We start from the raw sequence: 27,262 nt of genomic DNA on the forward strand, positions 1-27,262 counted from the left end.
GGTGACGTCATTGAACAATATCTGCTGTGGATATCATTCAGCGTGTACATGCAATATGGGGACCCATGGCCAACTGGCAGTTGGTGTGGTGCTCTGATTTGAATTTTTGGCCTGCGCTTCAGCTCCACCTCTGGAGCAGCCACTGGTCATGGGCGCCCAAGGATTATTGATGTGCATAGGAAGTGAAGGCCAATCCCACAAAAGAGATACTGTAGCACAATTTTTTAGTAAAATTAATGTTGGCTGTGCAGACCAGTCAGATCAGTTGATCCCTATTTTCCACCAAAAGCGCATACAATGGTCATAGAAGCATCAGGACTGGACCATGGAGCAATAAGATGGTCTGATCTGATGAATCACGTTGTCTTTTACATCCTGTGGATGGTCAGGGGCACGCACTATAGGAAGAAGGCAAGCCAGCGGTAGTTGTCCTTTAAACCTGTATGCTTTATGTAGCTTGAGGACTGGGATTGGAAACCACTGATCTCCCCAAATGTTATATACAGGTTGTATTTATCTGAACTACTGCACTTGTATCTTTTATAAATCTCACCCTAACCCTCTGTCCCACGCTCACTGTCTACCCCAGGGTAGGCCAAACCGTGGCTTTAGAGCCACATGTGTCTCTTCTCTTAATGAGATTTGGCTCCCGCACCCATGGCACTGCCAATTACCTCATCTGACTGTACGCTACTACGCTGTATGCCGGCTCCCACAGCCTCGGAACTGGCGCTTGCCTCCTCTGACTGTGCGTTACTCTGCTGTGTGCTTGGCGTGACACCATGAGATCACAGGCGGAGCATGATGTACAACAAAGCCGGTGCAGCGGCCAGACAACAGAGCGTAAGCGTCGACCAGATATCAGAGCAGATATGTGGCTGCATAACGGGTGTGGGGCTGTCTGAGATTCCAAAGGCGTGAACATAAAAATTGGCTTGGTCTTGTGGAAACTAGGCCACGCCCATTTTTTTGCATGGCATCGGCTCTTCATCTTGACATAACATATTTTTTGGCTCATTGCCTTTGTTGATTGTCCACCCTAGTCTTTCTGCCCCTCCCCTTTAGAATGTTAGCTTTTACGAGCAGGGCCCTCCTCTCATGCAATTTTCCTTCTCTCACTTAAACCAATTTTGATGGCACCAAATCCTGCAGTTTTCGGCCACACTGATACTTACTCCAGGGTCATGTGTATGTACCCTGTACTTGTCCTCTATTGTGCTCAACTGTAAGTCAATGGCCCTTATTCTGGTCGGTGCGGATATATCCGCGTGCGTTCGGCCCGCCGATGTTTTGTGTCTGCGCATGTGCAGAGGCGTCTCTGCGCATGTGCGAGCGGGGCGTACGGCCAAATCCCGCATGATATGTGAACACTCCGAACAGGGGGTGGAGAGGGGCGTGAAGGGCTATTTGGGCTCATTACCATATGCATACGCCCCGCGTTTCATGGGCGTACCCATGCAAACACTGGGCGTACGTATGGTAATGCGCCCGTGACACACGTGTAGGGGGCGGACATATGACATCGCCAGATGTCAGCTGCCCGCCCAGATCCCTGCTTTTGCACGGAAAAATGTCCGTGTGGTCTGAGGTTGCGGGAGCTGGTGGAGCACTCGGTCCTGCATTCGATGGTCTGCGACCATCGAATGATGGGGGAGGTTCCCTTAGATGGAGGAGGCGTATTCAGTGAAAAATACACGTGCGGTCCGTTCGGCCAGCTTCTTACCGCGTACGGACGGAGTTGGCGATCCGTATGGAAGGCGGGGTTTCGCACGCACGGTCCTGGCCGCATAATCGGATCCGGCCGCACCGATCAGAATAAGGGCCAATGTTTTGCTTGTTTGTGTACTCTGTAATTGGGCACTGTGGATCCCTTGTGGCCCCATGTAAATAAAGGATAATAATACAAATAATTAACCGTCAACATTATAAAAGTATTTGGACAGAGAAACAGAGTTTATTAATAAATGTATCTTTTATTCACAGATAAAAGTTTAGGTACTTTATTATACATTTATACAAAGGTTTTTGCAAACCCCATATAAAAAACAAGATGATCAGAAAATATGACTCCATATGAAATGCAATAATACATACACACATTAACCTTTTGCAAAGTGTTTGGCAATCGTACGACAATCGGTGCTGGAGCCCTTACAAAACAGACAAATGCACATTACATGCAGCATATACAGGTATCTCCTGAGATTTTGCCTTCCTTAGAAAAATGGTAAAAAACTGAATTTAAAAAAATGCATAAAGAGTGTCAATAGGAAACAAATAAAACACCGCCCTTCCCGACCAGTGCAGGGATCGGACAGTCAGAGCAATCACCCACATATATATATTTACAATTAATGTCCCCCCGTTTGTAAAATATACAAAAACGGAACGGTATAAAACTGAAAGTCAGGAAAATTTGGTAAAGCCTTTAGACTTGATAAATTGGCTTTTTTTCCCCCATTTTTGCCGCATAAAAGAACAGCTCAGAAGGCAAATTCAGGCGTGGAAACGTCATTGTGTTATTGCTCCTGCTAATGTTCTGTTTCGTAATTTGACTTTTATCTTTATACACGTAACTATACATACACTGTACAGTATAAATGTTGGTACATTTAATGATCTGCTTAGGTTTGCTGGCTTTAAATTCTAGCACCAAATAAAATAAGAAATTTCATATGAAAACAAGGCACTTTTAATATTTCATTTTTAAATACATGATGGGACTTCTCTTCTACCACGTTCCGCTCAATTCTTCCCGATGCCCGAAGCTTCCCCGCTGCATTGGTTTTTTTGCCTTATATGGGCAACACTGGCAGTGATCTTAATTGGAACTGTAGAAAGTTTACAGCTCGGTTGGTTATCCAGCTCTTTTGCGCCTACAAGTCCCAGCATCATCTAGCCGAGTCATGTAGGTCGAAAACAGCGAGAGGCCCATAGGCTGCTTAAGCCTGGTCTAGAGACACCACATTGATTGACATTACAATTCATCATCGGTATCAATCCAATAACATTCTTTCCAATTTTTCCAATTTCACATTCTGGTGTACATTTTTATTCCCCTTCACGCGATACAGGTTCGTTCCCAAATCCACATTCTCATGTCCATTATTTTATTTGACTCTCTGTCCAGATTGTTCAGACTTCCACTTCTCTGCCTCCATCTCGCTGATCTGAGATCATTCCGATGTCAAAACAGGTCACCATCATGACGTGAGATTTGCATACGTTGACACAGAGCTCCAGGTCTTCTGTGACCTGTTCCAGTGCCTCCAGGTATTCCTGAGACTCTTCATCGAAATCTGGGTCCACCTCAACTGTTAAGCACAAAGGGAAGATGAATTATATAGGAGGACATAACAACACAGGTAGGTAATGCAAATAATTTGGGGCAGTAGTCCTAATTCAAAGGTGGATACTATTGTGGCATTGAAGGCAAGTGGACAATGGCCCTTCTTCTAGTTGACTCGATGTTGCGCGTATTCGCAAGGGGGACCGATGTTTTGGGTATGCACATAGGCAGCAGCATTTCTGCACATGTGTATGGGCGTACACGCTGGGCGTACATATGCTAATGCGTTCATGGCGCACGTGCGGGGGGCTGACATAACCGGATGTCAGTTGCCCGCCCGAATCCCTGGATTTCTACACGCATATGTACGAGTGGTCTGTGCCACCCTTATATATGCATGCGCCTTCAACATCATTCGATGGTCAGCTACCATCGAAAGATGGGGGAGGTTCCCACTGGCATGCGAATGTATGTTTATAAAACATCCATTTGCATGCCGGGCGAACGAACCTGGTGTGCAAAGGGGGGCGGGCATAGCACCATTCGCAGGGCGAGATCTGGTTGACTCGAAAGGGTGCGAATTCGGGCCCTAGCGAGTCAACCAGAATAAGGGCCATTGTTTTTTAGTCTGCACATGCATCTAAACTGCTCACATAGGGCCAGATGTACTAAGCTTTAAGTGATAAAATGGATATTGATAAAGTGCCAGCCAATCAGCTCAAAACTGTCATGTTACAGGCAGTGTTGAAAAATGAAAGTTGTGAGCTGACTGGTGGTTTATCATTCTCCGTGTTATCACTTTTTAATGATTAGTACATCTAGCCCATAGTCATGCAACTTAGATGTGCATTCCTGGTGTTACTAGCCATACACAGGTGCATCCTGGATTTTACTGCAGTTGCACTGGCACCGGCGGTGATGATCCGTTGGGCATTCTGCACCTCCATAGGGACGGTGCAATGTCAAAAATGACTCATGACAGCTCCAGGGGGGGGGGGGGGGATTCAAATAGGAAAGGCACAGTAGCTGCCACCAACTGCCATTCCGAACTGTGTTTCTCCCCTATTTGAATTTTGGATTGTGCTGCCGCTCAACCCCTGGAGCTGACACTGGTCAGCTCCCTTTTGTCACTGCCATTGGGTTACACTTTTCCAAAATCCCATTGTCCTTGTTTGAATATAATTCCCAGATGATATTGCTGACGCGTCTCTCTATTTATTGTACTACAGTAGGAGCAAGTTTCATCTTTGCTCCTTTGGCCATGGCTAGCCATGGCTATTCTATTGTTCTCAGCTGCAATACGTATTGTATTGCAGCTGAGAACAATAGAATAGCCATGGCTAGCCATGACCAAAGGAGCAAAGATGAAACTTGCTCCTACTGTAGTTGCCGATTCATGACTTGAAAAAATGATTGGCCAACCAAATAATCTCTACTTATTTCATACTCTAAATAGTTGACCAATAGTTATCTGGCATTTCACCAATAAATAGCATCTCTTAGTATATAATGTATATTGGGCCTAATTAAGGCCTGATCACTGCTGTGCTAGAGGCCAGGGAACATGTAGACTCCGCCACGCTATAGTGATGTCCAGCATTGGAAATGTGTGTGCACAATGTGCAAATGGATGCTAGTGAAGATTCCACAGCTAAGCAAAAAATGTCCAAATCCTGTCGCACGCTGATCACCATCAAATTATTTTCCCACTAGTCACCACTCATCGCAATCGCTGCGTAGTTCTGGGCTTACTCGGTGGCTATGATAACTACAGGCATATCCGGCCTGGAGCTGACGCCACACACCCTGCCCTAAAGCGCCTGCGTTTTCCCTGACACTCCCAGAATTTTCTATTGACGCGCCTTTTTTGTGACCACCCCCAGACGCCTTCTTCCTGTAAATCACCGTGCGAACGCCTAGCAAAGGTAAAAAGTTTTTACAGCAGGATTTTTTCCCTATCAGGCTCCGCGCAGTTCATCAATTATGTGCAAATTCACACAGCATTGATCAGGTTTGAATTAGGCCCATTGTATTTATTTTTTAACAGTTTCCTATATAGCGCAGCATATTCCATTGAGCTTTACAATAGTAGACAGTGATACAACAAACAGGGTATTTACAGACAGTCAAAGGTATGCTCGCAAGCTTACAATCTATCAATGGATTTCAGCATCGTAAACAATTAGTCCTGTATACATACATTCTCCTCTCCACTTGTTAGGATCCATCATCAGTCTAGTCTTTGTATCCTCCAGTTCCTCTTTCAACCCCTCAAATTTTGCTTTTAAATCTTTAATTCGCTGCTGCCGTCTTTCTGCAACCTTCAATTTGGTGTTGAAGTACATGAGACCCTTTAAAAAAAAGTATATTAGGTTTAATATTGAATCTGTGCTATTGCATACACAACCTAAAACAAGGTATAATAAATATTAGAAAAAAAATTCAAACAAGGCTTTAGATGGAGCTGGGTGCAAACTGGGAGACAATCCTAGCATAGATTCTATGACACATTTTATTTCACTTATATCAGTGATTTTCACCCTTTTTCAACTTTTGGCACACCAAACAAGATATTAAAATCTCCAAGGCACACCATCAGACCCCCAAAAGGAAAATAACATTGGCCCCCACAGGGAAAAAATCAAACTCATTGGCCCCCATATGAAAAAAAAACAATCACACTGGTCCTCACAGGTAACAAAATACATACATACATACATAAAATACATTGGCCCTCACATGAACACAAGAGTGAACAGTTGAACTGGTGGTGGTTGTAAACTGGTGTGGACATCTCTTGATCTGGGGGCACACTTGAGATCATCTCAAGGCATATTAGTGTGCCACGGCACAGTGGTCGGAAAATGCTGACTTATATACTCTAGCCTACTGTTTTCTTTATATATAGGAATATTTTTTATTATTTTATGTGCACCTAATAACTTGATTTCCATTTATTTATATATTCCCTAAACTTTGAAGATAAATATTACATCAAATTATGGTGCGTACACAGATCACACATGAAATAAATTAAATGTAGTTACAATCCATTTCTATAGGTGTGATAATTAGTATTGATTATTGAGATAAATGCTAAACACATCATTAAAACAAAAATTAACAATTGCAACATGTAAACATGTCCCCACAGTGATAAATCATACACATAAACATATTTGTCTTTTTACATGTATGCATCTATATTAATTATTTTTAAAAAATTATTCTAATGAACTAATTAGCTGTGAAGCGTATAATAAAGTTGCAGTAACAACAGAATGAAGCACAAATCCTACCCAGATGTAGTTCGAAAATGAATAAAATCTATTATTCTAAATAAATGTATTCTCTGCAAATTATTACTGGTAATAGCCAATTAAGTAAGCAAATATGCATTTACAAAAAAAATGTAAATGATAAATCTTAACTTTTTTTTCCATAACGAAGTGAAAACATTTAATTAATTATCTGCATAAATGCTGTTCAGAGATTATAAATCTGTGTATTCAATCTGCCATTTAAAACATTTCATACAAATAATTAAAGGCAAAAATATGAACTAGGATTACAATGTAAGGCATTACTGCAATAAATTATAAATGCTTACCTTCTCCATATCTTGGAAAGGCTAAAATAAAAATAAAATTACTAATTAGTCAAGGTTATAGGCAATTAAATAGTACATATTTTAAATAATAAAAGAAAACCGGAAAAACAAATAGCAATGAAAGATCGTTTTAGAAGGGTGATAAAAAAAAATATTTTCTAATTACATCAAAATCAGTCTGAGTTAATGACACTTAAATCAGACTGAAATACTTATTATGATTTACATAAAGAGTTAATGATCCCAGTGCAAAAGAGTAATAAGAGCGCTGGATCAAAATCTGAAATCGGATCATAATGTTTTCATTAATTGTCCTGGAGGCTGGCTCACAGTTAACACAATTCAGTTTAGAAAGCATTTTATTTTATTTTTGCTGCTACACACACACACATATAAAGTTTTGAATTGGTATGTGTGTCACTTTCTTTTGATTTGGTGTCCTGGAAACCAGAACAAATACAATTAAAATGACATTGCTATTTTTGTCCTAGAAGGACAACAAATACAATGTCATTATGCAAATTTAATGGACAAATTGAAATTCATGGCACATGCGCTCCTTATAAACTTTTCAGGCACTTTGATAATGATTCTAAGTGATTTGGTCATTTGTTTAGAAGTAGGGCTAAAAATCACCCTGTGTGTATGCCCCTTCAGTGTTAGAATCCATTTTAGAAATTATGTTGACAGATGGAGCGCCTCTCAGTCAGCGCTGGGGCTCACCAGAATGCCCCTGCTGGCGATCGTCGGCAGAGAGGTGTACCATCTGACTGGGATGCGTGCGTCCCAGTTTTCGGGCGGCAGGGGATGGAAACCCTGCCCGTCTCTGCTTCAGGGAGACGGGCAGGGTTAGGGGAGGGGGGCGGTGGACAGCTGCGGGGACCGACAGTTACTTCTGTCGGAAGGGGACGCGAGCGTCCCCTTCCGGTGGCTGGCAGCGGCTGGTGGTCCATCTGTATATCCAGATAATGCTAAATTAGCCAGAGATATTTACATAATTTCAGAGTTAGTTTTAAAATTGTTTTCAGTTAGAAGTAGTTCCATAAAAATGTACATGTTTACTTTTAAAAAAAACAGCAAAAACAATGCCAAAAATGTACGCCATAACTAAAGTGGTGCTCATAGCTTAAAGTATTATTTAACTTTATTTCAAAAATGGGGGAAAAAATGTACATTATGTTTTTACTAAGGTCTGCCTTTCCATCCAGTGCTGAAGACCTAACACAATTGTTACTTGAAGTATATATGAGTTAAAACAGCAATCCCATTTAAGAAAATTATTGTAACAGGCTATAGCACAAGTTCTCAGACTCGGTCCTTATGACCCCACACAGTGCATATTTTCCAGGTCTCAACACTAAATCAAGTAAAATAATTAGTTCCACCTGTGGATATTTAAAAGTGTGTCAGTGAGTAATGAATGCACCTGTGAACCTACCGGGTGACCTGGAAAACGTTAACTGTGTGGGGTCCTGAGGACTGAGTTTGAGAACCACTGGGTTATAGGAAGCAGCTTGGACATTACATTCTTTACGTGTTTGTTCAGACTGCTGTTCACAATTTTAAAAATGTTGTGTGACCAAGGGGTTGGTGAGCTGAATTATGAGAAAAGTCACCCGTTTGGGTGTGCAAACGGGGCTTTTTTAGTCATGTCCATTCGTTCGATGATGGCATTACGCTTCTAAGCTTTCTGTCATCACCGAACGGTCCGGACGTGGGACACCTGTGTTGGGGACTTCAAGAGATCCTGTTCCTTCCTTGTGACTGTACCTGCCTGACCCTACTACCCAGAAACGGGTGATATGCTTCTAAATTCTTATCATATGTGAGTGCACCAATAAAACTGTTATTTTTCATATACCAGACAATATTGCACTATTTGAGTTTCTTGACAGTTTAGGAGCAAGCAAATTCAGGAGGAGTTCTCCCAAAGATTTTGTGACATGCGCATATATAATGGCTCCATGTGAGTGGGCTGATTGAATTAAACCATTCTCAAGTGTTTTACAATACTGCACCATGGTCCTTTTTTTTTGTGTTTGAGTCATTTCAGATTTATTTTGCTGTACATCAGGAATTTTCAGTTAAACCTTCCTGCGTAAGTTTATTACTCTCGCCAGTGGGTGCACCTACCCCTTTCTGTATCTATTGTATTCTTAAGCTTGTGGTGAAAGCTTTTCCTGGTGTCACCCTGGGCTGAGTGTGTATTGCGCTGTGGTTAAATCATCCATTTGTTTCTACCATAGTCGTGTCCATTAGTTTGGTTGGGTTTAGCCGATTTGTGCACCTTAAACCACAGGGCAATGAAAAACATCAGTTGAATATTACCCAACGATCTCCTGTCATTTTAGACGGCAGATCGGGCACGATAAAACTTTAAATTCCGGTTCTGTCTATCATTCCTCTATTGCATTCTAGGAAAGAGTCAGTCTGATAGATTGCTATGGGCTACTTGGAGACTGAGTAGTCAATATAGTTTTGTAGGAGGACAACTAAGAAACATAGAGGGGTGTTGAGCTACTGACGTCAAGAAGCGCTGATAGCTTGTTGTCAGTATTGAACTCCCCCCTTCACTTGCTGTTTCCACATCGCCTGTTCCCTGAGGTGAGGTGGAAACAGCGAGTGTGGCTATTAAAACGGCGGAAGGGGGCGGCGAGGGGTTTGACGGCGAGGATGGCTTGTTTTCGGCGACGAAAAGCCATCCTTACCATACAATCCCAATTTGTTCTCAAAAATCTATAATTTAAAAATATAACTTGCCAAGCTTTGGTGTGCTTTGTTGGCAATTATTTTGGCATACTGCAATTTTGTTTTTATTTATTACAAAACAATACTTTTTTATTATGTTTTTAACTATTCCTTAGCATTAATAATAATAATAATAATAATAATAATTACTTCTGGCTCTTCATGTCTGTGTCTTTGTAGTCGTTCTACATCGTCAATCTCATAAACCTTGATTTCAAACGGTTCTTTTAAAGTGCCAGGTAGTGGTGGAAGGTCGACCCATTGGCCAGTAACATTATTTTTCCTGCCAACTGTTGACGCTTCAGGGAGTGGAGCAGGTAAAATCCTTCGACGTTGTAGTCCTTTAAAAAAAAGATACATAACATGCATGACAGCATGACAATAATTCAATAATAGGAAATGAATCATTAGATCATTAAGGTACAGGGGCATTGACTGAAATTATTGTTGGAATACAAAATACAAACACACTTATATGCTGGGTCAGTTTAATGGGTGTGGTATGGGCATGGCGTGGTATTCTCCAACATCAAATACTTTCAGTAGTCCGAAAGGGGGGTGAGTGCATCAGAGCACCATGCTGCGAGCTTGGTGGCTTGCTGTGCTCACCACCTGTTTGTGGACCCCCATGAGGGCAAATAGCCTCTAGCATTCGGGATCTCAACTGTCGGGCATTTAGCAGTCAGGATTTCGATGTCGGAGAAACGACCGTCAAAATCCGGACTGTCAGAGAGTCATCCAGCACCCCATTTTAACTCATTAGTGCAATGTATGTAGACACATAACAGCAAAGATAACATAATTAAAATCTAGTTATTTAGTAAACATTCCCAATAATACAAAAAATATCTGATTGGCTATGCATATGATCAATGCTAATATTATAAAAATGTTGGCCGAGTTCAAGTGGTATGCCGGCCAAACCCGTACAAGTGTAAGGGATCCGGCACAACCGCCAAACTCAGGCAGTATTGCATCCTATTTGTTATGTCTGTTTATTCAAAGTTGACACAAAAGCTACTGAACTGATTTTCATCGAAGCTCCTATGAATAACATGCACTTTGTTGTGTCTGGATCAGTCAAGTTAAAGCTAAGCAATAACAAAAACAAAAATTTCCTGCCATCATCAATGCAAGAGAAAGGTGTGGCACCATGCAACTAAGGGGTGGGGGAAGAGATGCTTTATGTTGACTTGAAACCAAATAAATAGGTGGTGCGAGAGTTGTATGCAGCTGGTGTAGCAAAGCGGAAGATAGAAACTAGTTAGAACCTAATTTTACTAGGTTTCATGTGTTTGCTGAGGAAAGTGTGTCTGAGATTTATCAGAGCGATTATACAATAAAAAAGAATGTACTAAAATTATCCACATTACCTCTTTTCTTTGGCGATTTTAAGCTCCGCATACGGCCAGATGACGACATTCCACTTTCGCTCATTGAGTCATGAGTTGAAGACGCACTTCCCGTGGCTTCGCTATCCCGGATCATGCTTTCGTAGCCACTGCTCCCACCACTATGATAGAATAAGGCAGTTCTACCCATTGCTGGGGGAAGCTCTCCACTGAGAACACTGCTATTATCACTTCCATGCCCACTGCTGTATCTCTGTGGCCTTCTAGGGGCGGTTATCTTACTATATGGTGATGGTAAAACAGGAGCTTGGGATTTCTCATCACTGAGGTTAATACCACTGTCATTTCCACTATCAGAGTCTGTTGATCCTCGAAAGTGACCTATTTTGCCAGAGCTACCAGAGGCCAACTCATTGACTCTGTTGTTGGCGGCCCTTAACGCTTGCTTAGTTCCCATAATCGTTCCTCTGGCAGGCTTGTTGTTAATGCACTGTACAGATCGTGAACCTGCTTTGCCACTGGGAGGAATCCCAGAGCTCTTGACATTAGTCTGATTCAGAGACTTTACTGAAGAGCTGAGAGATTTTGAGCCATTGGTTGAAAGGTTGCGGTTCTTGCTTAAATTTGTTGTAGCTTTTTGAGAAAGAGAACTTTTAGCCTGGTTGCTTTTGGTGGAAGGGCAGGAAGATGGTGAGGTAGCTGTATTAGATGCTGGTGGAACACCAAGCCTTGGAACTGTCCGGCCTGCTTTGTTAATATTATTGATACCACTAATATCTCGATTCCCATTTGTTTTTGAGCCCACTGATATTAGACTATCACATCTCTCCAGAGACATGTGACTTCCATAGCGTTGAACACACTCAGATTTGTTTGATTTACTCTTTAGGCTGGATACTGCTTTGGGCAATGAATGGTCACTCTTTGTCACTTTGTTGCTGACATGAGTTTCAGAATCTTCTTCAGAATTCATAGCAGACCATCCAAATTGTGAACCTTCTAATCTATCAAGACTACTTGAATGAAGGGGATTATTTTTACTGTCTAGGCTGGACTTCCGCACAGGGGGAGCAGGAGGCCCTGACCCACCAGGTCTTGGTAACATACTACCCTTATGTGGTACATTTTTCTTTGACCCTGAAGACTTTAAACTGCCATCAGAAAAAACTGAGTCTGTTGTGCATTTGCTCCCATGGTCCATTTGAGAACTGTAATTTGTTACTACTCCTAGTGTTGTGGCACCTCTCCTGAGCTGTGGCACTTTTGTAAGAGGCTCAATCTTTTTGGAGGAAGGTTTAGCTTCAACTTCACAGCCATCTACCACACGTTGTGAAGAACCCAACATTGCATGGGGTTTTAGAGTCTTAGGCGTACTGGTTTGTGCAAGTTTTGAGTTCTGTTTAAATTGATTGTCTGTACCCAAAGAGGAAGATTTAGCAGAAAGTGGCTGATTTTCAGTCCTTCCATCTATAGAATGATCCATTCTCACTGTCCATGGGTCTTCGAACATGCTTTCTTTGCAAATGAATGCATTACTGTGTACTGCGTGTGTTGAGCATGAGGTAGACTTATTTTTCCGAGGAAGACTAGAATGGATGGTCTCTACCGACAATGTACCCCGGGTGCCACAAGCTCTAGTTTTGCTAGTCGCTTGATAAGCAGTTGGCATAGCTTTGGTTAGCTCAGAGGTCTTAAGGCTATTATCATAGCTAGTACACAGAAGATTGGAACCAAAACTGTCATTGTCCATTTCAGAAAAGCAAAACCCGCTATCATTAAGGGAATTTTTTAGATTATGGCCTATATGAACACTTGTGTTCTCTGAATCCAAGTTCAGACAATCTATAATTTCATCACCTTGATTAGATGAGATAGGAACAAAAGTATCTAAGGTCTGTGCTCCATCACTTTTAATTGTACAAATACTCACTTCACTTAGCCATGAACTGATGGACGAGCGCCGGCTGCCAATTGTGCATTGATTCTCTGCCAAGGGAACCACAATATCAATATTGACCCCAGCAGCACTTATTTGTGATGTGTAGGCATCAAATTCATCATTAATACTGCTAATAATACTGACTGGTCTAGAACCAGAGGCAAGAGCCTGTAGTGAACAGTCACTGTTAAAGCTAATGACACTGGAAGGTCTACCATTTTCAAGAATACCACCAATGGACAACTCTTCTACAACGGTGAAGACAATTTCATCTTCGCCATTAAGCTCAACAGGTTTCTGCAATGTTACTGTAGTTGTTACGATATCGCGATCATATCCCTTTCCCTTAACTGCTGAGCAAAATCTGCGTACATCACCTGGACCAGGCTGTTGAAGAGTGCTACCGATAACCGGGAATGTGCTGCCTATTAAATTGTGCTTGTCCTGGCTTCTCAATTTGCTCATTCCAACAGGAGGGGTTCTGACACCATTACATGATTCTGAGCTCACTTGGGAGTTCATCTGAGGAGGTGGTGGTGCAGGACTAGGGAGAGGTCTTCTAATGAGGTTGCTTTTTTCTCTCACAGATGACTCAGCAGATGATTTTGGTTGTTCTTTAAATCTGCCAACATTTGGCACGGGACATTTTTGCCCTTCTGTGATTGTCAGCTGATCTCCATATGAGTCCAAATGTGTACTTTCGGCTTTGGCATGTTGTTGAGGGTGCTCAAATGTGAGATGAGGTGCATTTGTTTCCCATCCTGAAACGTTTTGTGGAAAAGCAGAGGAAGTATTACTATTCTGTCCTTTCCTGGGAGAGTGCGGCAGTTTCTCCTGCTGTGGCATAGAATTTTCATTATCCTGGTTATCCATGGCTTTTGTAGAAAGTGCTGCTGAGGCATGTTCTTCTACGAGGAACCTGGTAGGATTCTCACTGCCATCAATGCACTCAAGCCTCTCCTGCAGCTCAGCAAATGTGTTGCATTTTAAGTGATTTTCAGAACTCCGGAGAGTTGCCAAATTATCCCTGCTTCTTTTCTTGAGGAGGGAAGGGATAATGGGAACAAATTCTGGAGGGCCTTCATTGTCTGTCAGATCTTGGTCAGATAAAACTGCTCCATCAGGACCCACATAGATGACAGTATCACATGACTGTTCACTGCTGGAAGAATAATCTGGATCACTCTGACTTCCCATGGCAGGAAAGTCAGGGTCAAGTGCTACAGTCTTTGGATGGAATGGTCGCAAGTGGGGGGGTCTTCGGATACGACCCTCTTCACAGGAGCTTTCTCCTCCGGATGAGCTGGATGCATACTGGAAGATAACAAGAACAGCATTCTTAGAATTGAGCAGCTGTTGTATATTTTAAGTCGCACTGACTATGCTGTTACAACTGGAATTAATGATTCTGTTCAGACATAAAGATTTGCTTCAGTATCTCCCTGCACATTAAATCTGATTGGTTTATCTTTAGGAATAGGAGACAGGTAATTTAGAGATAAAAAACCTGAAAGTAACATATTTTTTTTTTAAATAAAGTTTTTATTTTTCAAAAAGTATGAAATAAAAAAATACGTGGACAAAGGACAATGTCTACGAATAATAGCATGTTACAATTATGATGTTGATCTTTCATATAGATTTTTATATTAAATGACAATTAATATTTATAAAGTAAATGAGCAAACTGTCTTCATAGGAGATAAACATAGTACATGGTGGTCATACAATAAATTCAAACACACATAAAAAAAAAAAGGAAAAGTTTAGTCTCCTCCCTCCCTCCCCGAGTGCCCTCAGTGTTGGAACCAAAAGCTACCTCCCCACTTCAATATAAAATAGGGGGATGGTGCAAAGTGTTTGTATCCATTATTGAATGCAGCACAAAGGGCCTTATTTTGGTTCATTCTTTCTGACAAAATCCTTCTTAGATGGACAAAACCATGTGCACTGCAGGGGGGGCAGATGTAACATGTGCAGAGAGAATTAGATTTGGGTGAGTAATTTTGTTTCTGTGCAGGGTAAATACTAACTGCTTTATTTTTACACTGCAATATAGATCTCACTTTGAAGTAAAACCCCACCCAAATCTAATTCTCTCTGCACAAGTAACACCTGCCCCACCTGCAGTGCACATGGTTTTGCCCATCTAAGAAGGATTTTGTCAGAAAGAATGAACCAAAATAAGGCCCTTAAAGAGAGAGAGAGAGAGAGAGAGAGAGAGAGAGAGAGAGAGAGAGAGGGCGGTATTCAATGAGGCAGAATCGCCAGGTTTTATGGCGATTCTGTGTTTTTTTCGTGTGTGCCGGCGATTTTTGGAGCTCCAAAAGCGAATCACCCTATTCAATGAGCTATAATCGCCGATGACGACCGGTGAATGAAGCACCAATCGCCAAATGTTATTCTCTACAAATCGCCGTTTTCTGTCTATAGGAATTTTCATGGGGAATCACCATGAATCGCCAAAAGTGTATTCAATGAGAAGGTGGCGATTCTTATTTCTTGTTTCATATCGCCGTTCCTCACCGAGTGTCCCTCGTCATCTTTTTATGGTGAACTTTTATAGGAACCTGTGAAATAATTGGTTTTAAGTGTTCTATTTAACTCTGCAAGTGTAATGTATTATTATTTGCTGCCCTTGTGTGATGTGATGGTCGTAGAAGTGCTATACAAATATATATTTAATTTTTCCAGGTATTTTTTTTTTCTCCCACAAAGCACTGTTCTTACCCATGGTGCACCTCACTTACCCATGATTCTCCTCCCCACCTCACTCCTTCGTTTGGCCTTTGAGCAGATTACCCAGCATTTGCCGTCTGCTGTATGGGAAGCGTTTTTCCAGGGTAATTTGCATTTTTCTTGCATTTCACTGCAATTTTTTAAACAACTGACTACATTAATGAGGCTGTTTAGGGAAACGCCGGTTAGGCTGAGAATCGCCGTTAGGGGCGGCGATTCTCAGCCACGTTGAATAGGGTGACTCGGCGACTCCAGACGAATCCCCAGGCATGGCGATTCACAGCAAAAAAACGGCGATTGGCAGGCGAATGTAAAATCTGAATCACTGTGACCAACGATTCAGGACATTGAATACCGCCCAGAGAGAGAGAGAGAGAGAGAGAGAGAGAGAGAGAGAGAGAGAGAGAGAGAGAGAAACTAACCTTGGATTTTTTCTTTTTCATTCTATGAATCCTTGAAGCGAGCTGAACCGTAGCAAGGGATTCTGGGTAATTTGCTGGAGAATCTGAGATGTGAGCAATCATGGTTGTTCGGCAGTTAATATTCCCCAGAGATTCCCTCAGGAGCATAGTTAATTTGCTGTCCCTATTTAGCAAGGGAACATGTGAATTAAAATTCAGCACTGGGCATTTGCTCCGAGGAAAGACACATTCCTTTTTTTGTTATTTCAGTACTGTAAGGGCATGCCAACAAGCAAGGGAAAGGATTACATTCAAAAATACCAGCTGTTTGCAATGCTATAAACGACTGTAGCTGTAATTTAACCTGGCCAGGCAGCAATAAACTTCAAGGCAACTTGGTTAATTCCCCCCTGGCAAGTTAGGGATTAATTATTTCCATTTTAGACACCAGAATTTGCAAGCAATTCAAAGAATGAAACAGATAGTGACTGATAATCAGAATTGTTTTTTGTTTTTTTTGACAGAATATACCATTACTGAACCCGTGGGACATAAGCCCATCCTGCTGATCAGAAAGAAGTGAAGCATTTGCATATGCAATCTCTTTACATCCTCCTTCTCTGCAGTGGGGATACCGGCAATCAGACTGGCAGTCAGGATGCAGACGTTCAGAGTGGCAGTTGGGATACCCATGATCAAAATGGCAACAGTTGCATCCTGACAGTAAAGCTGGTCATACATCTAGAGATCGATTGTCAGATTGGGCCGGTTGGAACAAAAACCTTGGTAGTATCTGAGTGGCAGTTTGGCAGTTTTCCAGCATTTCAAAGCAAATGGTCAACTGTCATTTGCACTCATCCATTACCAGGATTCTGTTCCAACCAGCCCGATCTGACAATCGATCTGTAGATGTATGGCCGGCTTAATAATCTCAACAGATTGCCGAAAGTACTTTAACCATATCCCTAAACGTGATTCTACCACACATGGAATCCTGTCACCAATGAGGATGCTGGAACCAGAATCCCTACTGCTGGTATGCCGAACATGAGTTGGCTGGGTTATGCTGGGTAAGGGGAGGAGGGGTTAAATTTAAGCACTGGGGGGAATTTAGGGAGTTAGGGTTAGGCTGAGGGGAGGGAGGGTTAGGTACTAAGAAAGAGGAGTTATGCTTTGGGCCAGTGTGGTTAGGTTTATGCAGCAGAGGGTAGGCAATAGCATGGAGGTTATGGATCAGGCAATGTGGGTGGGGGGGGGGGTAAGATTAGGCATCATGGAGGGAGTACACTTATGAGACCCCTGTCAGGATTCTGAACACCAGCATCTCAACTGACAGTAATTAGTATGTATCCCCCCTAACCCACTTCCTGAGCAACCTAACCCTAAACTCTATTACATTGCAGCCTAAACCTAACCCTCCCACTGGTGCACAACCCCAGTAATACCATCTGGGTGTGTCCGTATACTGTCCGTTGACGGACAGGATCCTGACACAAATGGTGGATCACAGCAGATATTGCTGGCATATGTTACAGTACTTTATATATGTGTAGTACAGCAACCCTATTTGTGGGGAGTACCCCCACAAATATCATTCGATAAATAGGCCCCTATGAATGGAAAGAGAGTCTATTTGCAATCCTTCCCTACATGCTCAGTCATTTCTACATAGTTGCTTTACTATAAAAAGCCATATCTAATTTATTCAGCACAAACACACCAGCAGATCCATAGTATTTGATTGTATGTGATTATTATAATACGTTTGTGCCAGAACAGACCTCATTTGTAATAAGTTTGGATGTAATCCCAAATCATCAGATGCTTGGGCCAACTCATTGCTATTCTGAATGACTTCAGGTCAGGCGGATGAATGGGGGAACTCCTAAATTTTACATATTAAGAGTGTGTGGCCAAAAACTGGACAAGACGACCTCCACACCAATATAAATCTGGCCAAAAATGTGTCAGTATTTCTCAAATCCAGGCCTCGGGGACAGTGCATGTTTTCCAGATGTCGCTGTTTGAGTATAAGTGTATTCGTTCACTGTTGACTGACACATTCTGAGATCCACAGATGGTAACTTTGTCTTTTGGATTTTGTGAGGAGACATACATAGTGTGCGGTCTCTGAGGACCAGATTTGAGCAACACTGGGCCCCATATGCAGCATACAAGCCATGCACACTTGGAGCCAGAGGCAATATGATGTTGTCTTACAGAACAATACGTTTGATATAAAATAGACATCTGGCACGCAGGACTTACCTGTAGGGGATGTGCTTGGCGCCATTCACAAGAGTCAATATGACATTACCCAGAGCGTTCAACGATAAGCAGAGACCAGCTCCAGCATCTCGACTTTTGCTCAGCACTTTCTCACAACTACCAAGGTCAATAAGGTGCAAGCGACTGCGTCCCCCGGACACTAAAAAGAAAAAAAAACACCATATTTATCATCTGTATAAGAGCTTGGAAAAAGTGAGGGCTAGATGTAGTAGGCCTTGAAACGTGATAAAGTGGAGAGAGATAAACTGCTGTACCAACCAACCTGCTACTGCTATGTTTCAAACACAGCAGCTAGGAGCTGATTGGCTGCTACCCTTTCATTGTCTACTTTATCACTTTTCAAAGCTTAGTACAAGTGGAGAGATAAAGTATCAACCAGGGCCGATTTAAAGCTCCTTGGTACCCTAGGCAAAACTTTTAACTACTGCCCCAACCCTACACAGCCACCAATATCCACTTTCTACCGCCTCAAGTGTGGAGGTGGCATCTCAGAAGTTGCAAAGCCACCACCTACATTTAGGGGGTTATACTGGTTAATTCGCTCGGATGTGAATTTGCATCCTTGCGAGTCACATCCGAGCCAACCAGACACCGGCCCGTCATTTGCAATCGCTTATGTCTGTACGGCCTGCGCTCACCGACTATCGAATTATGTGGAAGGTGCACGCATATCTACGGTTGCTTAGAGCAACCTTAGATGTGTGCACATTATGAAGGAAGAGGGCGGGCAGCTGACATCCAGCCCCCCCTTGCGAGTGCAGCGAGCCCACAAGGGGGGGGGAAGGGGCCATCCACGTCCCCCACTTGTCGGGATTTCAGCGGTCGTTATTCCGGCGTTGGGATTCCTACCGCCAGGATTTGAAACCAATCCACTGCACACACCCAGCTCACACACATGTACAGAAATGCGCATGCGCCAACAATAAGTATCGGCCCCGTGCGAACGAACGCGGGCCTGCAAATGGACTCGAATAAGGTCCTCAGTGCAACAAGGATGTCTTCCACATAGAGCTACTTAATGTTGTGATAGGCAGACTCGGTGGTGCCCCCTCCAGATCCCTGCTCCCCGGGCAGCTGCCTAATGGTAAAGCTAGCCCTGGTATCAACCAATCAGCTCCTAACAGAATTTTTTAAAACACAACCTGTAAACTGACAGGAGTAGATTGGTTGGTACTTTATATCTTTCAAATCTTTAATCCATGTACCATATAAAGAGTTAACACAACTCTTGTCATTTGTTTATGACAATACATCACTAATCTAAGGGGTTCCACTCGTACCAATATCTCTTCATTCTAGCTATTGTATAAGGACAAATACAAGCAATTATTGGTCTATGGGACATCGGACTTATGTGAATCTGCTATAAAATAATCAGCTCATATACCCTGTTTTGTACATATTTGTTCCATATGCTTCAATTACCAGCTCTTGGAGTTAAAGATCAAAATGAAACTAAACCCAATGGCCAAAGAATTGGCGCTATGAAGCGTGCCCTTACCCAGAAATCCATGCTCTGGAATAGGAGGGGCTTCTCACCGGTTCAACCCTCTAAGTATTAACAAATGTTTTCCCTTCGGTCACACTACAGACGCATTGTTCAAGTCAATGGATTTACAGTACTGAAGTGATTTACAGATTGTAATGCCAACTATTTTTTTTTATTCTTTATATCTCTGGAGGAAAATGAAGCACTTGACCTTTCCATACTTCACAACCTTACATAGTCCAGCCATTATTTAAGCGTAAAGCAACTTCCTTCCATTTTGAATTCCCCCTGCACAAATCAGTCTCCCAGAAACTATTTCTACTGTCAACAGTAGGAAGCCTCATTGTTTCCATGAACCTGCTAACAGCATTAACTTCACGCGCACCTGTAATACGGTCCCTTTATATTCCTCACATCTGTTCCAAGAGTCCATTATCAAAGACATGTTAGGCAAAAATACACTTTGACCCCGGTAAGGTCAGGCATATTATAAGACAAGGGCCGAGGTATAACTGCCAGTGCACCTTCCCTACCAAAGCTCCATGTCTGCCTTTTGCCATTGAGTTTTGATTGGAGCAGCGCCACAGTAACAAATTGTGAGCCTCAGTATGAAGTGAGGTATTTTTATTGCTATGGATTCATGGCCATGTTATAAATTTTACATACCATCTGTATGTCTTCATCATAAAACCAGATTATATATTATATTTCCAAAACGGAATGATTTATATTCCCATATAACAGTTACCATCCTGATATCTCCATAACTGTTGACAACTTAACAATCTACCCGACCCCACAAGCTCTTTCTCGACTCTGAACTGACCTTTGTTCCCCACATTCAAACTGTCTCCATATCATGTTACATGCATCTAAAAACATATCCAAAATACGACCGTATCTCACACAAGACACTACTAAATCTCTTATCCATGCACTCATTATATCCCACATTGATTATTGCAATAGTCTCCTAACTGGTCTTCCCAAGAACAGACTCTCACCACTGCAATCCATTCTAAATGCTGCTGCTAGGCTGATCTTCCTAGCAAGACGCTCATCGTCTGCTGATCCGCTCTGCCAGTCCCTCCATTGGTTGCCTGTATTTTACCATATTCAATATAAAACACTTCTATTTGCATATAAAGCTATTAACCATTCTGCACCAGCATATATCTCTGCACTTATCACACAATATCTCCCATCTCGACCACTCCGCTGTGCACAAGATCTACGTCTCTCTTCTGAACGGATCACTAGCTCCCATTCACTATTACAGGACTTTCATCGGGCTGCTCCCATCCTATGGAATGCCCTTCCATGCACAATAAGACTCTCTGCTAGCCTCCAAACTCTCAAACGTTCCCTGAAAACTCACCTCTTCAGGCAAGCCTATCATAGTTAAGTTCTACACGCATAACCCTCTGAGGCACTTATGTATTATATAGTTTCCCTTCTGGACTTGTAACTTGGTAGGACTGCTATGCTATTACTGGTGCCTGTTCTTGTGTTTCCCTCCTATATCCCTATAGATGGTAAGCTTGCAGCAGGGCCCTCTAACCTCCAAGTCTGTCTGTTGTTACCTACTTTGTGTTATCACTGTCTACTATTGTAAAGTGCAACGGAATCTGCTGCGTTGTATAAGACACTGTAACGTAATCTGCTGCGCTATATAAGACACTGTAACGGAATCTGCCACGCTATATAAGACAATGTAACGGAATCTGCTGCGCTATATAAGGCACTGTAACGGAATCTGCTGCACTATATAAGACACTGCAACAGAATCTGCTGCGCTATATAAGACACTGTAACGTAATCTGCTGCGCTATATAAGATACTGTAACGGAATCTGCCGCGCTATATAACACACTGTAACGGAATCTGCTGCGCTATATAAGACGCTGTAACGGAATCTGCTGCGCTATATAAGACACTGTAACGGAATATGCTGCACTATATAAGACGCTGTAATGGAATCTGCTGCGCAATATAAGATACTGTAACAGAACCTGCTGCGCTATATAAGACACTGTAACGGAATCTGCTGCGCTATATAAGACGCTGTAACGGAATCTGCTGCGCTATATAAGACACTATAACGGAATCTGCTGCGCTATATAAGACACTGTAACAGAACCTGCTGCGCTATATAAGACGCTGTAACGGAATCTGCTGTGCTATATAAGACACTGTAACGGAATCTGCTGCGCTATATAAGACACTGTAACAGAACCTGCTGCGCTATATAAGACGCTGTAACGGAATCTGCTGTGCTATATAAGACGCTGTAACTGAATCTGCTGCGCTATATAAGACACTGTAACGGAATCTGCTGCGCTATATAAGACCCTGTAACGGAATCTGCTGTGCTATATAAGACACTGTAACGGAATCTGCTGCTATATAAGACACTGTAACGGAATCTGCTGCGCTATTTAAGTCACTGTAACGGAATCTGCTGCGCTATATAAGACACTGTTACGGAATCTGCTGCGCTATATAAGACGCTGTAACGGAATCTGCTGCGCTATATAAGACACTGTAACGGAATATGCTGCGCTATATAAGACACTGCAACAGAATCTGCTGCGCTATATAAGACACTGTAACGTAATCTGCTGCGCTATATAAGATACTGTAACGGAATCTGCCGCGCTATATAACACACTGTAACGGAATCTGCTGCGCTATATAAGACGCTGTAACGGAATCTGCTGCGCTATATAAGACACTGTAACGGAATATGCTGCACTATATAAGACACTGTAATGGAATCTGCTGCGCAATATAAGACACTGTAACAGAACCTGCTGCGCTATATAAGACACTGTAACGGAATCTGCTGCGCTATATAAGACGCTGTAACGGAATCTGCTGCGCTATATAAGACACTGTAACGGAATCTGCTGCGCTATATAAGACACTGTAACAGAACCTGCTGCGCTATATAAGACGCTGTAACGGAATCTGCTGTGCTATATAAGACACTGTAACGGAATCTGCTGCGCTATATAAGACACTGTAACAGAACCTGCTGCGCTATATAAGACGCTGTAACGGAATCTGCTGTGCTATATAAGACGCTGTAACTGAATCTGCTGCGCTATATAAGACACTGTAACGGAATCTGCTGCGCTATATAAGACCCTGTAACGGAATCTGCTGTGCTATATAAGACACTGTAACGGAATCTGCTGCTATATAAGACACTGTAACGGAATCTGCTGCGCTATATAAGACACTGTAACGGAATCTGCTGCGCTATATAAGACCCTGTAACGGAATCTGCTGTGCTATATAAGACACTGTAACGGAATCTGCTGCTATATAAGACACTGTAACAGAACCTGCTGCGCTATATAAGACACTGTAACGGAATCTGCTGCGCTATATAAGACACTGTAACGGAATCTGCTGCTATATAAGACACTGTAACGGAATCTGCTGCACTATATAAGACACTGTAACGGAATCTGCTGCGCTATATAAGAAACTGTAACAGAACCTGCTGCGCTATATAAGAAACTGTAACAGAACCTGCTGCGCTATATAAGACACTGTAAATAAATAAAAGAAATAAATATACCATCCTGGCCTTATTTACTTTGCATGTGACAGAAGCAGTGTCCCTTGAAATTATAAGTAATCATTGACGGCTATAATTGAATAATCTAGTTTCATATTAATGAAGTGAGAAGTATCCAGTGAGCTAGAACTTAGCATTATCATGACTGTGTAGAGAAAAAGGGTTCTGTAAAGATTTCCGGTGTCAAAACTGTGACTGTCCTTGGGAACCCATATACACGTTAGTCTTGGTGTAACAGGTTTATGTATGCAAAATACGTACTTCCCCCTTTTCCGCTCTTTTCCATCCGATACTGGTATATGTGAAGAGTGAAAAGCATATGTGAATTCCTCCTGTCTTCTTCATCACAATCCCCTTTACTTGTGCTCCTCGCAGCAATGGCGGCATCGAGAAAGTGAGCAGCTTTCTCCGCTGTTGGGGCTCTCAGCTCACTCTGGTTTTGAAGCTGGAAGCATGAAGAGAAAGAAAAATCACTTAATTAGGATGAGGGTGTGCTTTCTTCCTGAACCGAGGAAATCCTTTGGGCAATCAAAAAAACAAATATGTACACCCTGGGACAAGGGATTCTGTCTTTTAGGCAAGAAAGAGTCTTATCAGGTCCGTAATGGGCAAATGGAAAAACAATACAAAGACTAAACAAAAACTCAGAAATAATAAGACAAAAAAACAAAGAAACAAAAAATGCACACACACATAATTATATATATATACACGGTATGTTCCATGGAGTGTCCTTATACCTGAGTTCCACAGATTGGATCTTCCCTTAGATATACTCCGGGGGATTGGCCATCTTGAAGGCTACCGGTGGCAACTTCAGCTAATAAATCCTTAAGGTTTTCATCCTTGCCATAAATTTCCACCGCAGATACCCGGATTGAGAAGCGAGTTCCAGTCTTTTCTCTCCGCTCGTTGATTAATTTGAAAAGCCAGGAGATTGCACAGGGAATAATACCAAGGCTTTGTGTAGAGGCATCTTTTCCAATCATCGTGTATGTCTTACCTAAAAAAAGAAAGCCGGGCTAGATTCTCATTGTCTTCGAACACAATGGGCTCATTTGTAACGTGTTAGCAGACATTCATTGTCATAGAGATTTCCAACTGTGCTAAAAATATGATGGCTAGTTCCCAACAAAGTTTTGCCAGGGCATTTCGGCTGCACAGGATCTGGAGTCTCTTTCCACCAATCTATTTACATGTGTGCAAAATAAATTATTTGGACAGGAGAGAAACTGATCCGTTGCAAGTTTTCTTTGGCTTTTGTGTGCGCAGAAAGTTTTTGCAATAGAATAACACGCCCATCAAAATTTAATAGAGAAATAGGATTTCTATATAGTGCACATGTTGGGGGGTGGGGGGGAGGGGGGTTTGCAGATCAATTCTGGACTTTCCAGAACTGTAACTGTATGGAAGTTTAGTAACTAATTATAAGTCTTCTAATTGCATTCTCTGGATTTGCTGGACCAAAAACTGACAGCTTGTAATTAATAGACTGACATAGTAATTAACTGTAACAAATCTGGGAGCTTACCAAGCTTGACGTGGCCAAAGCAAAATATGCACCCGTCTGCACCATTCACAACAGACTGGATCACTTCTGCAACTGTCCCAGAGCAAACTTCAGCCTACAAACATCCCATAGGAAAGAAATAGGTTACACTTTGTTTAATGGAACATAGTATAACCTGAAAAAAGACATTGACTGTAATTTCTGGCAACATTAACACTATGAGCTAGGATTGTAAAGCAGCCGCCATCTTGGGTAAGGCGACACCCTCGTCACCCTGGGCAAAACAGGACCCTTGCCACCCCAGGTAAGACAGGCACCTCCACCATGCACGACCACCACCATCAAAGAAACGCATCTGTCACCACCAGCACCACCACAGGAGAGGCACGTGCCACCACCAGAATTAGAGAGGCATGCGCACCCACCGCCACCAGAGAGGCATGGTTCCTCAAAACCATTGCTGCCATCAGAGAAGCAAGCACGCCCACCACCACCACCATAAGAGAGGCATGCACCCCCACCACCATCATTGGAGAGGCATGTGCCACCGCGGCCACATCAGAGAGGCATGCACCCCACCACCACCATCAGAGAGGGGGTGCACCCACCGCCACCAGGCATGTGTCCTCATAACCATCACCACCATCAGAGAGGCATGCACGCCCAACACCACCATCATTGGAGAGGTATGCCACTGCCGCCACCATCAGAGAGGCATGCACCCCACCATCACCATTGGGGGTGCACCCACCGCCACCAGGCATGTGTTCTCATAACCATAATCCCCATCAGAGAGGCATGCGTGCCCAACACCACCATCAGAAAGGCATGCGCCACCACCATCAGATAGTCATGCACCCCCACCACCATTGGAGAGGCACGTGCCCCCGCCGCCACCATCAGAGAGGCATGCACCCCCAGCATTGGAGAGGCATGTGGCCCCATTACCACCACCACCACCACCATTGGAGATTCTTGCACCCCACCACCATCATTGGAGAGGCACGTGCCCCCGCCATCACCATCAAAGAGGCATGCACTCCCACCATTGGAGAGGCACGTGCCCCTGCCACCACCATCAGAGAGGCATGCACCCCTACCATTGGAGAGGCATGTGGCCCCATTACCACCACCACCACCACCATTGGAGATTCTTGCACCCCACCACCATCATTAGAGATTCATTCACCCCACCACCACCATCAGAGAGGAAAACTCTCCAACCACTTTCATCAGAAAGGAGCTTGCAGACCCATAGGGGTAAATTTACTAAGATGAAAGCTCTTTTGAAGATGGGATGTTGCCCATAGTTACCAAGCACATTCTACTTATAACTGGGAAACATTTTACCTTCAACAAAACTCCTGTCTCTTTTACCCCATGATGTATTATTTACAAATATAATTGCACTTCTGTGCTCGTCCCCCTGCTAGAGTACCGGCGGTCGGGATTCCGACGTCGGTATAATGACCGCCGGAATCCCGACTGTCGGAGCCGCAAACCACACCCTGCTAAAGGACGCCTCTGTTTTTAGAAAGTCATAAAATAAAACAGGCTACGAACACGTCCCACCGCGACGTACCTGCGAGGCATCTTGCGGAAATACTGAATCAAAGGCAAACATCTTTGGGGCAGTAACGACAGCTCTTCTGTGGCCTGACATGGAGGGGCCACAAGTAGATGGATCGTAAAGGGTGATTTGTTTTTTCCGTGGGTCAACTTTTAAAAAAGACATGGATTCAGATGTGTCATGAGTTCCTTGCAGTGGACAGATCCTCACCATTACCTTCACCTGAAATGGAAAAACCCATACATTATGTTACAGTTAATTAGCAGTAACTAATTGAATAAAAGTAGTTTCTATTTATAGATTTTCATTGCCTCATTACCATAAAGTTCCACTGGCACAATATGCTAATTAAGTACAAATGGTTTAGCGATACGAGCAGAACGGAAAGCTCTGGGGGGATGATATGAACCCATAAAACAGAAAAAAAAGTCACTTCCCTACTAGTCAGTCACTGAACCAAGGTCATCGAATTACATAGTGATAGATCTGGATATCATGAATCATTAAATCAGGATGGGTGAGTGTATCGGAGGAGCGGAGTAGTTTTACTGTAGCGCGCAGTAAGAGGACAACGCTTGTACAAGGCTTTATCTTTAACCTTCAAAAAGGGGTCGCACGTTACCAATAATCTCAGTAAGTTAAATGGAATGAAAGACCAGCCGGCATGATAAGCAAGGGTTACAAGCTATAACAGAGAAATCGGACAATGAAGACGGGAAGAGATTAGGCTAAGGCTC

General features: G+C 42.8%; 1 protein-coding gene and 1 long non-coding RNA gene across 5 annotated transcripts in view; one reads left to right on the top strand and one right to left on the bottom strand.

Moving 5' to 3' along the window:
- Positions 1-1,984: 1,984 nt before the first annotated feature.
- The window catches only part of KIF26A (kinesin family member 26A), a 154,929-nt gene continuing 129,651 nt past the window's right edge, over positions 1,985-27,262 (bottom strand). For all 3 annotated transcript variants that reach the window (XM_083167058.1, XM_083167060.1, XM_083167059.1), the window contains exons 6-16: positions 26,538-26,747; positions 24,977-25,070; positions 24,186-24,448; positions 23,707-23,890; positions 18,347-18,506; positions 16,100-16,262; positions 11,021-14,252; positions 9,798-9,988; positions 6,900-6,920; positions 5,490-5,640; positions 1,985-3,314 (exon numbers count right to left, since the gene is read on the bottom strand). In XM_083167058.1, the coding sequence (XP_083023184.1) occupies positions 3,136-3,314; positions 5,490-5,640; positions 6,900-6,920; positions 9,798-9,988; positions 11,021-14,252; positions 16,100-16,262; positions 18,347-18,506; positions 23,707-23,890; positions 24,186-24,448; positions 24,977-25,070; positions 26,538-26,747 (4,848 nt within the window). In that variant the 3' untranslated portion in view covers positions 1,985-3,135. The remainder of the gene's footprint in view (positions 3,315-5,489; positions 5,641-6,899; positions 6,921-9,797; positions 9,989-11,020; positions 14,253-16,099; positions 16,263-18,346; positions 18,507-23,706; positions 23,891-24,185; positions 24,449-24,976; positions 25,071-26,537; positions 26,748-27,262) is intronic.
- Positions 2,968-27,262, top strand: part of LOC146050172 (uncharacterized) — a 74,171-nt gene continuing 49,876 nt past the window's right edge. For both annotated transcript variants that reach the window (XR_014466270.1, XR_014466271.1), the window contains exon 1: positions 2,968-3,365. This is a non-coding gene — a long non-coding RNA (uncharacterized LOC146050172). The remainder of the gene's footprint in view (positions 3,366-27,262) is intronic.

The sequence above is a fragment of the Crinia signifera genome, chromosome 12 (assembly GCF_055691185.1).
Source record: "Crinia signifera chromosome 12, ASM5569118v1, whole genome shotgun sequence".
NCBI lineage: Eukaryota > Metazoa > Chordata > Amphibia > Anura > Myobatrachidae > Crinia > Crinia signifera.